We start from the raw sequence: 17,061 nt of genomic DNA, 5'->3' as shown, positions 1-17,061 counted from the left end.
CAGCACCTTGCTCCTGTCCCTGTAAGGTTGCCCATTTCACCTGGCACTGTAGCCACCATACAAGTCCCTACAGTAGCTGGTTTGGCCCCCCAGGACCAGCTGAGCCCAGCAGCCAGGGCAGAAACATTTCATGTGCTTAATACCAACTGAGAGAAATGTCCAGCTAAGAGACAAACTCACACCAAGTCTTAGAGATGGTGCTGCCATACAGCAAGGGCCTTTAAATCCCTCTGAAAATACACTGGCAAAGCATCCTGGGAGCTACAAGTATCCTCTTCCAAAACTGAGTGTCTTTCTGCTACAGCAAGCTCCGTTCCTGTGGCTCTCCTGTTCCCACACTCACCGTTGCCCAGCTCCCAGGAGATGTTGTACTTCTTGCTGGCACTGTACTTCAGCAGGCTGAGGGCATTGGAGCTGTTCCAGGAGTTGTTGGGATTTCGGCGCAGAGCATTCAGTGCAAAGATCAAGTGAAGGCCAGAGCAGTCAGCAAAGTTATAGAGTTTGTCTAGAGACCTGGCTGGGAAGAAACAAAAAACAGTTTGTAATTCAAAGGAAAGCTAGTTCCAGGGGGGTTCAAATGATCCTGCTGTCCATCATACCTTGCCTTCTATGTAGGATGAGCCAGGGTCAAATGCCATCCCCACGACATCTGTAACTGCAGAAAGACACCTGACCTTTGAAACCCGGATAGGATTCCAGGTGTGGGTTCATCTTCTTCCAGCATGAAACTTGGATGCCCTCCACCTCTGTGTCAGAGCTGGGGCCATGTTACCAGAGACAAGTGACTTTATAACATCGCTTTTCATCTGCTCTTGGCAAGGAAAGTTCATCCTTTCCTGTGCTTATTCTGCCTTGCTTCTCTTCCAGAGCAGATCCCTGCAGTGCTTGGGGAGCAGACGAGGAAGTCACCACCCTAGAGCCGCCACCTCTCCTGCAGCCCACAACAGCCTGGTCTCTGCTCTGCAGCCCCAGTGCAGTAACCCAGCCCCAACAATGATCAAGTAGAGCCTCCATGCATCATGCACCTGGCTGACATCTGTCCTGCACACAAGGAGCGGAGCTTTGTGTCACCCCCTGAACCTGGGGAGAGAGGGGCTCCCTGCCTAGTGACAGCCTGGCCAAACCCTGCTGCCCAGCAGGCCCTCTCAGAGTGCTGGGGGCTTTGTGGGATCCATGTCCTATCTGCTAGCCCCAAAACTCCCTGGATGGCACCTGCCCATACTGTGGCCTCAATGAGCAGTGGGGGCACAAGCCAGCAGCAACAACAGGAGAGACAAAAGAAAGAGCTGACCCACTATTTAGGGAGGTGTGACACTAGCACAGGGCAGAGAGACAAAAACACTTAATGCCTTTTTTTTTTCTGAAAACTTCCCTAAAAACTCAGCAGCAATCACATTGCTGATGAAGCTAATGCCAGTGTTAACAGGATACAAACTCACGTGACAGCGAGAGGAGATTTGGTTAAAGAGCAATTAGATAACTGTGGTGTTTTCAATCATCCGTGCCTGTTGAACTGCATCCCAGGACACTCAGCAAGCTTCCTGAAGCAGCCCTGGAGATGCAACCACTTAACTGTGAAGAGCCACCAGGGATAGGGAGGTTCCAGGGGACCAGGGAGGGCAGACCATAGTCTCCACTTTCAGAAGAGGGGAAGGAGGTGCTTGGGAATTACAGAGTAGGCAGACTGGCTTCAGGTCCCAGAAAAACACTTGGACAAATAACCAAGTTGCTTGTCAGCACTTACAAAATATAAGGAGATGGTCAAGAGCCACAGGAAAGTGCCAAGAGCAAATCACACTGAAGCAATCTACTGACAGGAGAGCAGGGCTTGTGGGCAGCAAAGCAGCCATTTAGGTCTGGTACCTTGATGGGATCTGAGGCTTCGTACACAAAGGATTGCACTCGATATTCCCTCCAGAATTGGAGGTAACCCTGATCTAGACTGAACTGCAGTGAGAAATATGCACACCTAGGTCAGCTTTCAGTAATTTGTTGTTACAGTGAAGGGTTAGGCAGCCTGCTCTGGGGCTATTTGCACATTTCCAAAAAAAGTGGGGCATAAAGGAGCAGAGGATACATCAGACTTGCCATGGCACCAGGGTGATAGCATGCACCACCTTTGCCAAGGAAAATGAAGGGGATGGAGGGAAGTCACCGCACACTCAGGGAATTGCTCTAAGCCCAGGAGTGGTGCTCCAAGATTTCCTGCAGCCATGCTGCCCACCTGAGGTGCAAGGGAAACAGTGACAAGTGGGAGCTGCTCGCTCCAGGCGGGATAAGCTGTTCACTGTATGTCTGTGTTTATTCTGTTGCCTTTCCTGGTCACTGAAAGTCTCAGTGAATACGGAGCCAGCTCTGAGGTCTGAGAAGAATAAACTTATTTTCAAAGTAAAATTTTAAGGAGGGTCCAGGAAATAAGCTAACTGAATAACTAACATTTAATGCAACACAGAAAAGTTATGGAAAGAAGAAGAATGCAAAAATGTGGAAGATAAATTCTTAATCCCTTTCACAACCTTTTTTGAAATGCTACTGGTTGTTTGAGTGAAAAGTAGCTGAATTAGATTAAACTAATGTATTCATCCCACTGGTTCAGGCACATTAGCTGTTTTTCTGGATGTTTAGTGAATTAAAGGCAGATACAGTTACTTATTACTAATTTACTTCAGACTCCAAGGCAAAAAGCTGCACTTGAAATGAGACTCCTATAAAGAGGAGAAGACAGATAGCCAAATGACAAATCAGGATAGCAAAAAAGGTGTTACCTGCAGTTCCCCTGCTAGAAATGAAGCTTTTTCACTGGCACAAAACAATTGTACTACAAAAGCAGATTTGGTTCATGTTCAGGAGCCACTGCAGAAGACTGGGAATTGATTTTCCATGCATCCATGAGAGGAAACAAGATGTCTGTTTATCCCAATGCAGGGCCTGCCACTGTGAAATTGTATTTTCCCCATGACACTTATTTTGTTTCCGTGCGCCTGGACGCAGAGATGCCACGTGTATTTCATGTTCTGCCATGACTTTCCAAGCTGGAAACCTCAGCAATCAGGGGAGTGAGCTGGAGAAACACACAGATGTCTGGGGTTTGGTCCTGCACGTTTCCAATGGTCTCCCAGGACAGACCGACCTACAGCCTGCAATGAAGCTACAAAGAGCAGAAGAGTACTAATAAACCTATCTCTGCATCAAACCAGATTGTTAAAACAGCCACTCTCGATGTCAAGAGTATCAGGTGCCAAATCCACTTTCCTCCTTTATTCTTGGCAACTGTCTTGGGATAGTGCAAACTTGGAAGCACCAGTTCAGTGACCTTGGCAGCGTCTTGATGATCAGTTTGCACAAGCTACCCAAGCACTGGTGGTTAAGGGGCATGTGTCTCACTTCTGAGATGATCGCCTTAAAAACTGGACATCTTCATTGCAGACAGCTGCAGTTCGATGACAAGAATACCATCATGCAGTGTATGACAGCAGCGTGCTCAAGTGGCCAAGGAGGCCAATGGCATCCTGGCTTGTATCAACAGTAGTGTGGCCAGCAGGACCAGGGCAGTGATCACTCCCCTGCACTCGGCACTGGTGAGGCTGCACCTTGAGTGCTGTGTTCAGCTTTGGGCCCCACACTATAAGAAAGACATTGAGGTGCTGGAGCATGTCCAGAGAGGGATGAAAAAGCTGTTGAAGGGTCTGGAGCACAAGTCTTGTGAGGAGCAGATGAAGGAGCTGGGGGTATCCAGCCTGGAGAAAAGGAGGCTCAGGGGAGACCTTATCACTCTCTACAACTACCTGAGAGGAGGCTGTAGTGAGGTGGGGCTTGGCTTCTTCTCCCAAGCCACAAGGGCAAGGACAAGACCAAAGAGCCTTAAGTTGTGCCAGGGAATGTTTAGATCAGATACAAGCAAAAATTTATTCACTGAAAGCATTATCAAGCATTGGAACAGGTTGTCCCGGGAAGTGGTCGAGTCACTATCCCTGGAGATATTTAAAAGATGTGTAGGTATGGCAGTTAGGGACATAGTTTAGTGATGGAGTTGGCAGTATTAGGATAATGGTCGGACTGAATGATCTTAGAGGTCTTTTTCTACCCAAATGATTCTATGGATGGCTAAAGCACGAAAAGAAGCCCATTTAGAAGACTTTGAGCGATGTCCAGTCCTCCATATGTACAAATAAGGCCATAAGAAAATGCTATAAATATTTTACTGCCATGACTAGGGATGGCAACATTACTTTTGAGTAATGAGAACATGAAGAATCGTGGTATTATTAACAGCTGGCTAAAACTCACTTTGAATTCTGGATAATTGCACTGTTTTTTCTTCATCAAACAAAGAAAATCATACAGGAATTTAACCTTTCCCCAGCTAACAGATCATTAGGCAAGGCTTTTACAAAGCACTTCAATAGAAAAAGCCATTGTTGTACCAGAATGAATCTTAATAGAGCAGAACTAGATTTATAAGATGTTCTCCCTGCTCCTTCTCCCCCTCTGCCCAGTGCAGAGATGCACATGCTCAGCACTCATGTGCCACTTGAGCTCAGCAAGAAGGAATAACGAAAAAAAATGAAAAAAAGTGCCAGGATGCTGAGAGTCAGCTTCTTCCATTTATAATGCTCATGTGGTTGGAGTGAGGCCACCCAAGGCAGCAAAGCCCCATGCTCTATCCCCTCATGCCTGGCAGCAGTATTGGTGGCAGGGGTCGCACTGGGGTGGGTGCTTTGGTGGGTTTGGGACAGACAAACAGCAGCCAGTAGTCAGAGACAGAGACCATGTAGCCCTGGCAGAAAAATTAAATCAGAAGATATTTGGGATTTCTCAGCCTTTTACATCCTTGGTTGCAGAGGCTTGAACTCATTTAGGGAGTGAATACAGCCCAATGAGGCATGGCTGGGTGGCCAACAGTAAAGATCTGCTCCTAGTCCGGCCCTCAGCTGAAGCTCTGCACAGAAATTAAAGCTTTTAGCTGCTTGTATTGATCTCATACCCTGCACAGAGAGAGACAAACAATTTCAAAATGCAGAAGGTGTCTGTGAAACCACAAATGATGGTGGGGTTCAAGGGACAAGTACGTCCTTTGGGATTCTTTCCCATTATTCTTCTTTTATACAAGGCTAAATTTTAATGTTCTCTGAAAGATGGATGGTACTTAACTCTGTAGCATGCCAACACAAAATCTGAGGCACATTAAAATATCTCTGGCAGTTTGAAATAATTGGAAAGACTTTCCAGTTGTAGTTACTGAATTAAACATTATACTAGAGACTTTATAAAGAGCACAGTGTTGACCGCTGTTTGGTAAGAGGGACAGTTCAAGAATCTCTGGGTTTGAAAGTCTTCCACATTTTTTATTCTGCTTCAGGAATTTTGCTTTGGCAGAGTTTAGCACAAAGAGTGGAAATTCATGTATACACTGAGATGGAGGCTGGGATCAGTCAGTGGGCTGAGGGGTGGCGGGGCATGCCACGGTGTGCCAGGGGCTTTCATAACTCTGGAAAGGCAACCAGAAGGATGGGAAAGAAGATCCTGTTCCCCCTCTATCCCCACCATCCACCACAACCATCTCTTGCACGTACAGAGCATGCGAGCACCAAGGAGGGTGAGACAAGAGCTGAGCATGGGGTGGGCGGCACACAGCACAGCTCCCAAATCCACAGGTTAGCTGAGAGACCCATCCAATGAAGAACAGATGAACCCTTCTGTGGATATAGCAAAGAAATGTAGCTCTAGAAATAACGATTTCAATTAATCACAGACATTGCTCAACTCTGCGTTCTCCATAAATTCTGAGCAAGCCTGGAGCATCCCTGCACACAGCTCCTGGTGCCAGCACTGAAGCCAGAGCATCCCCTGCCCCTTGAGCACCCCAGAGGAGATAGCAGAGCGATAGGATTGGGAAAGACCTGGCAAAGAGCAAAGAGAAGCCCAAAGAGAACTTTACAGGGAGGGGGCAGAAAGGGCAGTACAGGCTGTTCAGCCTAGAGATGAGTAAGATGGCTGGTCAGAGCAATGAATGGAAAAAGAAAGATATTCCCACTTACAGAAGAACAAGTGGGTACACAGAAAATTTATTTACAAACAAATTGGCACCACACTCAGCTGAATCCCATTTGCTCTGGCTCTCGTGTTGAAAATCCTCATAAAACCATTTGTGTGTGGCAAGGACTTGATGTTTTGTCAGCAAATAAATATGAATCAGAAGATATGCAACAGACAATTAGAGTAACTCCAGACCCATGGGACAGGTCTGCAACATTGGCTTGAAATCTTCCAATGGATCGCATCCCCAGCCATGACAGGTTTCAGACACGGCAACCAGAAAGCCCCCATCCACAATCTGCACAGTTAGAGCACCAAAGATCAGCCTTCCCCATCACTGCAAAGCAACATCCCACACTGTCTGTATGCACTGTAACATCCAGCTTGACCCACTGGATCAAGGGAAGGTTTTCCTATTGTAGCTGCATGCTAAGCCATTCCTTCAAAGCTGCTGCTTAATGAGAATTTTAGAGATTTCATGGCTACCAAGGAACCCACACAGTTGCTGGAAATTGCATTCTAGTGACGATCATCCCAGCTGGGAAGCTGTTTGGTTTTAATTCAGTCTTCTGAAGCATTTTGCCATCCAGTAAAACCACACCGTATAAAGATGCTGAAGAATTCCTGGGCAAAATTGCTGGCTGGAGGGAAAAATTTGCTTGCCTCAGATACACATTTCACCTGAAATGATCTCTCTACCTGGTGAGACTCCCAATGCTCTCCAAAGAGGATTAAGGTTTTCAGAACTGTCCCTTACCTGCCAGGCTCTCCTACTGCTCCAAGGCAAGGTGCAACGTTGGAGGTCTGTTCTGAGTGACAAGAAGTGCTTTGGCAGAGTCTAATGGTGCTATAGAAAAGGGATCTAGTTTAATCCCATCTGAAGAATACCTGAAAGTTGGAGGAACTGGCTTCAATACTGCCAGCCAGCAAAGAAGTGCTGCACACTGTGTGTTAATGAGAACCTGGATTTTATATCCAGCTGGAGGACAGATGGGGGATCTGGGGCTATTCCCTTTGGAGTATCAAGGGGGCCTTTTTCCAAGGGAATTGTCATCATCCCTGGTCCTTAAGCAGCCGAACACTGACCCTCAATATTCATTCAAGTATTTAACTAGATTTTTCATTTCACTGCCAGAGCAGAGGTGATTATGCTGACCACGTGAGCAAGGTTTAGTCCTTAACACTGCCGTACAGAAATAGCAGTCTGGGGGCTTGGTGTCAATCTCTCACCAATAAGGAGCTTGGCCGGCAGCCATGGATTGTGGGCTGAGTTCCCAGCTGGCATATAACTTGGAAGACAACCACGAGGTCTGGGTTCAATATCCAATTGCTAAGGAGTCTGGCTGACAGCCTCATTTTGTGGAATGAATCCCAAATTAATATAATTCTTTTGATACCAGACATGGGGCATGGCCTGTTTCCAAATGCTCTAAGGCCTCAGATAAAAGCCATAGGCATTGGGTTCAGTGTGTAAATGGTATTGAGGTCGGATAACAGTCAGGATTGGGCTTAATCCTTAGATGGTGAGAAAAAGGAATGAGCCCTGAGCTCTGCCTTCATGCAAAAAGAGAGAGCTCAAATGAGCAGAATAGCTCTGTTTTCAATCTTCGCGTGGTAAAGAGCTCATAGGACAGTAATGGTTTCTAGGAACAAGTGTAAATTGACATGGAGCTTCAGAAGAGATGTGGGATCTGGGTTCAATCTCCAAGGGCTGTAAAGCTCAGATAATGGCCAGAGGGGCAATTCCCAAACCCTCTGTTCCAGTCTGGTGTCTGGGAAGAAACCAGGATCATATTACAGCTAAGAAAGCTGTTTTCTCCTGCTGCATAACTTAAGGTATTTTCCCTTTTGGATCAGGATGAATCCAGCATCTTCTAAAGTTTCAGAGGGAAATGGAGGTGAGCAGGGAGAGTGCTACGTGCTTGAGTGGAGCTGAAGAACGGAGCAAGGGAAAATAAGACTGTGAGCACCACCTGCTCTTCCGCATCTTCTTGGCCACCCCAGATCACTGGATTTGAGCCACGGAAATTGCTCCAGGGAAAACCTGGATACAGCTTCTCAGCATCCTCAGTGCTCAGCACTGCCTGCACTTCTGGGTGTCCTTGTGGCCTCTGCAGGAGGCAGCTTGTCCCGTCAAGAGACAGTGACAGCCTGCGTGGCAATTCCATCTCACTGACACCGCTTGCACAAGGGATTGGTGGGAAACAGCGTGCGCAGCAGGGAGTAAAGTCAGCAGCTTGCTTGAGTCATTCCATTTTGGATAAAGGAATGCAAATAAAATGAGAAGAAACTATTCAAATATTATTTTGTCCAGGCATTTAAAGCCCGTCTTTTACATAGGAAACCCTTCCTGGATAGGGTTTTATCGAAAGTTATATATTGATCCTGTGTAAAGCTTCAGATTTGATAGCACTATCTTCCTGCCCTTCCAGTCTCTGTGACTCTCACTTTTTTCTCCAAAGTCCAAATGAGATGGACCACAGCAGACAGGGCCTGATCTGTGAGCACTGCTGTAACAGGCTGTGGATTGCGAACCTGACCTGCAGTTAGCCAGACTCTTGAGCAGCAACAGCAGACTTGGGGTAAAACCCTCCAAAACTCCTTCTCAGAGGAGGAACTACCCATTCCTAATGACCAGGGGCGCTGGAGACAAGCCCTGTCAGCACCATCCTCTGCACAGGTGGTGGGCACAGCCCAGAGTTTTGCTCTGTACTCTGTGCAAAGCTGTGACTCTGGGGACGGGTTACCCCACCAGCCACAAAGCCGCCTTCCTTCGGGCTTTAGCTATGCACGTGGAGGGAGCAAACCTGCCAGGCTTGGGAACACGGCTGCAGACATAACCCAGCTCCACTGCCAGACCGTTTGCTGACAGAATGACTGTTTTATATGGCTATAAGAACAGCTATAAGCGCAGCTGTCTGAAAAGCAACAAAATCTATGATGTGTGTTTCTAAACCCAATGACAGCTGGCAGTGCTGCACTGCAGCTCATTCCTTCTTTTACACGGTTTAGTTAAAACACTTCTCTGCAATCACCCCGATTTATCAACAAACAGCAGTTTCTGGAACAATTTAAAAGCATTCCCAAATAGGTAAGAAGTGGTCAGGTCCTCAAGCACTCAGCGAGCTCCCACATGGCAGGCAGCTAGAGATGGACAGGGATGGCTGATGGGAGGACCAAACGCCCTCCCTGGCCACCTGACAGGCAGGACAGGGCTGTGAATCCCATCGGGGTGGGGGGTGTTGAGGCAGGGTTAGCTGGGCAGTTGCAGAGCATTACCCATGGATGGGAGAATGGTGATTTGTATAGTTTAAAGCCGGCTTCAGGTGCAAACGTGAGCCACTTCTGTGTTGCCAGGAGAGGTGACTTGGTCCTTGCACAGTTCTGCTCCCATGCCACATGGAGGGGGACCTCCTGTGACTGAGTCTGACCACTCAGGAAACCCTGTGCAGCCCAAACCCACAGAGGTACATACAAGATAACACCATAGCTTGCTGTTCAGCTGGATGCTGTAACACAAGGCAGAGCGAGAGGGCAATAACTGTGCCGTGCCTGTCCCCACACTCACCTCCTCCTGCCAGCTGTAGGGCAGATGACAACAGCCATGACGGGAACCCACATACCCTGTGCATCGCTTGCTGCTCAGGCAAGGTGCATCCACGTTGTTCTTTCAAGCTGCCACAGATGCAAGGCAGAGGTTTTCTTTAGAAATACTTTTTCTAGCAGCACCTGAAGCACTAACACTGCAGCAAGAGGATGGATGTTTTCAGCACTTCCCTGCAAAAAGCGAACTGGGCAGCACAGACTGAGCAACACCCTGTGCAGATGCTGCATGGCTAAAGTGGAATGAAAGATGCACAGGCACAAAGCATACTTTTAACGTGTTCACTTCATCTTAGTAAAATGCTTAGCCCAGGTAAGCTGTGCATCTAGCTCACCAATCCCTTCAGCCCAGCCAGCAGCTCCCATACTCCATTTTTTGCTGCCTAAACTGCTGTCATGTGGCAGACACACGGCTTGATTCAGAAGAGCCTCAAGCAGGGATGCAAGCCAGATCCACCCCACAGCATCCCTAGAGCCAGAGAAGGAGCAGAGCCTTGTACCAGGCCCTTTGCCTCCCACCCCCCAGATCTCTGGCTGCTCCAGAGCAGAGTGACATTGATCAGTCATGCAAGGAGGCTGAAATACCACATCGGGAACAAATTCAAACTGAGGACTTCAGTGTTGCCAAACCCCAACATTCAAAAATCATGAGTCAAACTCACAAAAAGCATGGGACTGGCTCAAGAAACCTGGTTTTAACATAATTTTCGTTGCCTGCTGTTTTCAAAAATTTGGGGTGCCTTTATATATGTTTTTGAGCTCTTCTACTACCAGGAGAGCTAAAATCTGGCTTGTTTTTTTTATTCCTTTTATGGCAGTTGATGTGCAGCAAAACAACCGGTTTAATTTACAAGTTGTTTGCCTCCCTTCCCCAAGGGCGGGGACCGCAGCCGGTGGCCAGGGATGGCAGGGGCATGCCTGAAGTTCCTCAACGCCGGGTGCTGCAGCAGAAATGCTCTGCTGCTGAACAGGGGTCTGGCCATCTCCTCTTACAATCCCTAGCTATTCTACAAACCCAGAGTCCACAAATATCAGGTGCTTTGTTTTGTGGGTCTGAGTCAATGTTTCCTATCGTGCAAGCAGCCGCAGTCATGGTGTGCTGCTGAAACCGCCTGTCCCCGTCCCAGCACATCCTCTCCTGCCTGCTGACCCCATTCTCGCCATCGGCCGTCCCTGGCTGTTCCTACTCAGCGGAGCAGCTGACTTTCCTGGGAGGAAGAGGGAGTGACTATGGCTCTTCGCACACTTTGTGAGCTGGGCATCTGGTATTTTTCAAAACTCTGAAACATTTTAACTGAAAACTGTCTTAAAAAAAAACCCACCCAAAAACCCCAACCAAAAAACAACACATAAAACCGGAAATGTTTCAATCTGAAATCCTTAATTAAAACCACACTCTTTAGTACATAAAGAAGGAAGTTAAAACAGAAATGTACTTTTGCACATTACAGACAGCATTATAATAAACACAGAGCTCTGCCAAGAAAGAGGCATTTTCAAGGCTACAGTAGATGCCTCCAGCTGCACTCAGATAATGTCAGAGGGCTCGTCGCAGTGCAGAGTGTGGCTGTGTTTGAACACAACAGCGACCGACCACGCTTGACCGGTGAGGAACATGGCAATTAGTGGTGCAGACTGCGAGTGCTGCAGCAAGGACCACAACCCGCTGGGGTCAGACCTCCGATTCCCACAGACCCGGGTCTTAATCTGTAAAATATTTGAAAGAACTGGCCCTGGCTCTCTCTGCTCCTCTGGGCTCACAGATACGGCTCAGCTGGAGGGACCCGGTTTGGCAGGAGCTCTCCCCGGCTAATCTTTGGGGGAATCTTGTACCAAAGCACACAGGGTGGAGTCTGAACCTGATTTTGGAGGCACAGATGAACGACTGGAAAAGGCCAGCATCGCTAGCCTGATGTCCTGCACCAGGCAGCCTGGGATGTACATGTGGAATGCACGAGTCCCCCAGCAGGACAGATCAGATATTTCATAAATGTACCCACTGTCAGCTTAAAATCTGCTGCAAGTATGGAAATCAGCCTACCCCTGTGTGAAATTCTGCAGTTATTTAACATCCATGGTCAAAATAGGCACCTGGTTTCGAGTCCAAACTTACCTGTTTTGGTCTTCTAGTGACTGGATCTTGCTATACCCCTGCCTTTCTAGGTTTTTGTTTCTTCTGGACAGCTCAAGATTAAGGTCAAGCCTCCTCTAAACACACTTTCATTAAGCAGTATTTGTTGCAGGTTTTCAGCACGTTCACAGTAACGCAAGATGTTCCAAGCTTCCAATCAATTCTTCAGCTCTTTGCTGTCTTACAAGCCTTACCAAGCACTGTCAACAAACCACTGCTATGTGGGGCATTTAGGATCTCATGAACCAACTGATTTGCAGTGAGAGGACAGGTGTGCTCAGACTCCTTCTCCTCGTCACCAGCTGCAGAGCCAAAGCAGCCTTGTCTGTACGTAAGTGCCAGGAGAACAAACAAGACACATTTAAAGCCCTTATAAGCAACTACAGCAATTAGCCTCACACATGCTTCATGGAAAGATTTTTGGAGGGGAATGTTGATATGAAATTATGTCACCTGCTTAAGAAAAAGAAGAAGGAAATAGGAGGGTTGATTGGGGTTTTTTGTATGAAGAGTATTTTGGGATTCAAAAAGAGGTGAGAAACAGATGCTGTGCATGTCTCCAGGGACCAAGAAAAAGAAAAGGAGCACAGACGATGTCCCACAGAACTTCTGTTAATGACAAACAGAACATGGAGGACATCTTTTTGAGTGTCTGACTAAAGCAGCTAAAATAACTGGAGTTGGTAGGAACTGGTTATTTTAATTACCCTGTTATCTGCTAAAGACAGAGCAGGGCAGGTCCCAGACACTCCAAGCTGCTGGAATGCGTGGGGAAAAGTTGCTCTGGAGAAGGGAAAGTAACAGGGGAGGAGATGTTTATTACTTGGATATTATTGATACAGAAAGTTGGTTAATAATCCAAAAATGGAAGTAAATTTGAGTGCAAGTGGTTGCAAAAAAAAAAAAAAAAAAAAAGTCCAGCAAATTAAGGCAGTGAAGGAATAAGTAAAACGGATTAAAGATAATGTATTTCAAAAAAAGCAAATTTGAACAAATTCAGGGCACAGGTCAAGAGGATCTCTGGGGAAGGGAGTTTAAGACAGCATTTCCCAACCAGTGAGACATGGAGAGGCAACAGCTGTGCTGTGGGTCAGGGGAGAGAGCAGCAGAAAGAACAGCAGGAAAATACCCTGCAAATACGTACAAATAAGAGAAAGAAAGAGGAAAATATCAATTGGTAACTCAGTGAAAAAGAGTAAGCAACATATCGACATAGAAACAGCTCTTTTCTTTAGTTTTCATCGAGACAATTAACTGTGACATGGCTGTTAGTTACATTAATCTGATGTGTGAAAGAGCAGCAGACCTGAAGAGGGACAGAACAAATGAAAGACCACTTAGGAAACCAAAACCACAGAAGTGCTCAGTAATCACTATTAAATCTGTGTCAAATTGTTTTGCCAAATACAGAAGATTCATATGTATTCAATAAATACCTTTTCTGCATTTTTCACCCAGAATTTTGCCACTATCAGCATGCCCTCTTACAATAATTCTGAATTTTGCTGAAGTGGTTTTTACTCTTGGTACACTGGAAGCATATTTATTGCTTTACTCCCCTGGGCAGAGATGCATCCCAAATACTCTCAACTTCCCCTCACCATTTGCCAGCATTTCAGGGGGATGCATCTCCTCCAGTTTTAGTGCAATGGAGATTTTACCTGAACTACTTTGTTCTTTCAAGGTGAGCAGGGAAGAACAGGGATGACTCCTAGTGATGTAAGCATCCAAAGTGCCTTGAGTGAACTCCCTTGAAGCTCCATACCTCTTTATATTCCTGGACAATAACCCAAAGCCAGCCCAGCCCTGTGGATCAACACTGCAGGTACGTGGACTTGGATGGGATGGATGTTAAATTTCACAGCAATCACCCTGCAGGCACTCCTGCCACACAACTCCTCCGCACTGGTTGGCACATCCTTGGTCTCTGTAGTGATGGGGAGGGTGCTCACACAGCCTGCCAGGACAGTAGCCCCAAAGTATCATCCATTAATGGTATCATGCCTAGAGGTGGCTGTCAAAAACAGAGCGAGCCACGTAGGCAGAAGAGGCAGAGAAGAGCACAACTCACTGGTGGTATGTGGGACTCAGGTAAACACACAGCAGAAGGCTGTGCCACAGTGAGTTACTCCACTCACTGAATGGATTTAGATGTCAGACGTCAGCTCTTTTCATGAGCAGATCGTCTGCATGGCTTTTAACACACGTGTACCCAACTGCTGAGCGACCTACAGCACCGCCTTCCCTCCTGCTCCCCTCTTACTACTGAAACACAAATCCTTCAACTGAAAATACATCAAACTCTGGAGCTAAAGAGTCGTATTAAAATCGAGTATATGAGGTGCCTGGATTAAGCTAATGGTGTCATTGGCTTGCCTTCTGGGAGAGGGATCTGAGGTTTTTGCAATGTACTTGTCAGATTTTTCAACTTCCTCAGCTAAACAAATAACCACTGTTAAACCTCTGAAAGGGATTCTGCCCCCAGCCAGAGGAGACAGCCTTCTGAGACAATTCTTGGGGATAAAGGTTGATCTAAAAAACCACAATTTCTCAGGGTTTAACTGAATATCTCACTGGTTAAGTAAATGGTTTTATTTCTGGATATGGCATAGTCTCTGCTGAAAAATAAATGTATGGAAAATATTAAAATCAACTTATTAAAATAAATTCCCCCCCAAACTGCTTGGCAGTCTCTAATTAAATAATTCTACCTGAAAATCTCATCGCCTCAGATTACTTAAGCGATATGCCCACTGGCTCCCACCTTTGGTAAATGGGAACCATGTGGGCAGCATTAGGAGAGGGAAGTGCAAGAAAAGGTGAGCCCAGTGAAAGGCAGATGGACACACCATGGCATGCTGGGGGAGATTAAAGTGAGACACAAAAGGAGGGATGAAAGCTTCTGACAGTGGAGAACAGGAAATTTTCTGTGTCTGAGGAAGGTTATGGGCTTGCTCTGAGAAGGAAGGAAGGTGTTAGCAACTGGAAGAAAAGAGTAAGTCTTGTCCTGAGAGAAAATGCTTCAAAAGCATTTACTTTCCAGATTAGCAATGACCTTGCTCCATTTACTGCTGAGGCTGTGGATGTTGGAAGCCTCATCCTGCAGAATGTGGCTTGTTGTGCATTATTGTACAGCTGAAAAGTGCTACATGTTCCAAACTGAGGAATATACTTATGCTCACAGCACTCAGAAATGACTCAACAGATTCTCACTCAGATTTCAGGTCATCTCCTCAAACCCTCAATCTGAAACTTTAGCATAAGGAATTTCCATTTAAAGAGAGGTGATAGGATAAAACTATAAAAACTCAAACCACGTTTGCAGCCACAGACCAAGGGTTCCACATGATCTTGTGCTATGTCAGCACCAGGGGGACAAACAGGGCAAGCATCTGGACACCAGGAGGACAAGTCAGCCACTAGGATCACCTCCTGGAGAGAAAACAGAGAGACAGAGGGTGCCCAGGATGAAAGCAGCAAACTTGGGCAGTCTCAGTCTCTTCCCACTGACCAGACCTGGTGGTGATATGCTGCTGTGCAACACAACAGCTTTGATCACAAAGACTGATGGCAATGAAGAAGAAGATATCTCTAGTGATTAAGGGAGGAATGTGAAATATTTTATGCACATGTGTGTAGAAACAGACTCTGTCTTTCTAGAGCACTTTTGGCCATCCAATCAAGAAAGTCACAGATGCAGCACTTGTGTTAGAAGAGGTGGCAGCAGCAGGGAGAAGTTTATTATGCTGGTCCATCAGGCCCTAGTCAATCATGATTTCTTTCTGGTGAATTTTACTCATACTCCAGTGCTGACAAGTCCTGGGATGGACTTGTCACAACATAAGCCCACAACTATCAGAGGATCGGGAAAACTTACTAGCTTTCTGACGGCTCTTCACTCAAATACAATCTAATCACCACAAGGACAGAGCAGAAGGGCAACCCAGCCTCCACAGTGCCCTGGAGGAGTTTTGGAAATGCTGTTGATAACCATGCTCCAGGAAGGTATTGGCTGGGACACTGCATGAGTGCTGGGTTTTAACCACTGTGTTTCCTGTGTATTCCATTTCCTGACACAAGAGGTGCTGCAAGTCCTATCAGTGATGATTTCCCACTTCTCAAAGGATGGAGATCTGCGAAGTTTCCTTAGCCTCTAATGGCTCCTTCCCAAGGACAGACTCACTAGGAGGTGCAAGCTATTGGCAGCTCAAGGGCCCAGAGGAGCTGTTGACCGTGTTTAGGCCGCGATCCAGAAGACTTGATTTCATCCAGCATAAGTGGAGCTGTTTTATTTATTCTAATGGTCTGATGGTGAGGGAGGAGTGCTCCCTGGCTGCCCACGCCAGCCCTGTTCCAGGCAAGAGGTCCAACACACAGCCCTTCTCCAGAAAACACTGCTCACAGGGACAAGGCGCCCATCCTCACATGCCACCTGGAAGCAAAGTTTCAGCAGACTCATGCTGCCTCCCAAGAGACATTCATTCTTCTCTTAGACCTGTTGTCTGACATGTCTTTGCCAGCCAGGTGAGCCCATGTGATTGCTCCACATCATGCTGGAGGAATGTTTGAGCCTCCCTTCTCCAGCAATGGCCAAGGGAGACACCTGGAGAAGAGCACAGGAGGGACAACCACAGCATGGTTGGCCTCCAGGAATTGGTGGCGCAGGGCAGCAAGGATACAAGGCTTCAGGAGTCGTACTTGCCAAATAAAAGCAATAGCAAAATCCAGGATACAATGATAGCCCCGGTACATCACATGCACCATGTATGATGAAACTCAGCTAGGAGTAACCTGCTGTGCCACCTGAAGGTCTGAAACCAAGATGTCCTAGCTCACATGAAATAGTGAGAGTCTGCTGAACCCTCAGAACAGACTCATGCCAAATTATAAATAAAGATCCAAGAAGACTTGACACAATACTGAGGCAATGACTAGAGAAATGACTTATGAAGTGCACAGTGAATGCCTGCAGGGCTGACCAAATGGAGGAGAAGCTTTTAAGAGCTGCAGAAGCTTTCCAAAGGAACAGAATCTGAGGAGTGCCAATTTGTGTCAAAGATTTTCCATCTGCACACAAGTAAATAAATAAGAAAGATGGAAGCAGACAGGGAGAAATCTGTGCTGTCCATCACAGAGCCCTATGTGGGTGTAGCTCCTCCAGTGCAGTCTGCGCTGAACTCCAGCGAGACTGAAGTGTTGCAGATGGCCGGCAGTAGTCATCTGCGTGGGGCTGAGTTGTACTTCATAGGTCCAGTTCTGCCTCTGAAATGAATACTGTGTCCTCTACACAC

General features: G+C 46.8%; 1 protein-coding gene across 1 annotated transcript in view; it reads right to left on the bottom strand.

Moving 5' to 3' along the window:
- Window positions 1-17,061, bottom strand: part of HPSE2 (heparanase 2 (inactive)) — a 107,538-nt gene that overhangs the window by 34,485 nt on the left and 55,992 nt on the right. Inside the window, exon 4 of the mRNA XM_042018505.1 lies at window positions 344-517. Within this exon, the coding sequence (XP_041874439.1) occupies window positions 344-517 (174 nt within the window). The remainder of the gene's footprint in view (window positions 1-343; window positions 518-17,061) is intronic.

This window comes from Corvus kubaryi, unplaced genomic scaffold (genome assembly GCF_017639235.1).
Source record: "Corvus kubaryi isolate FWS band 111438036 unplaced genomic scaffold, C.kubaryi_AGA036_p1.0 138, whole genome shotgun sequence".
NCBI classification, from domain to species: domain Eukaryota; kingdom Metazoa; phylum Chordata; class Aves; order Passeriformes; family Corvidae; genus Corvus; species Corvus kubaryi.
Note: the sequence above shows the minus strand (reverse complement) of the source record. Positions and strands in the feature narration are given on the sequence as shown.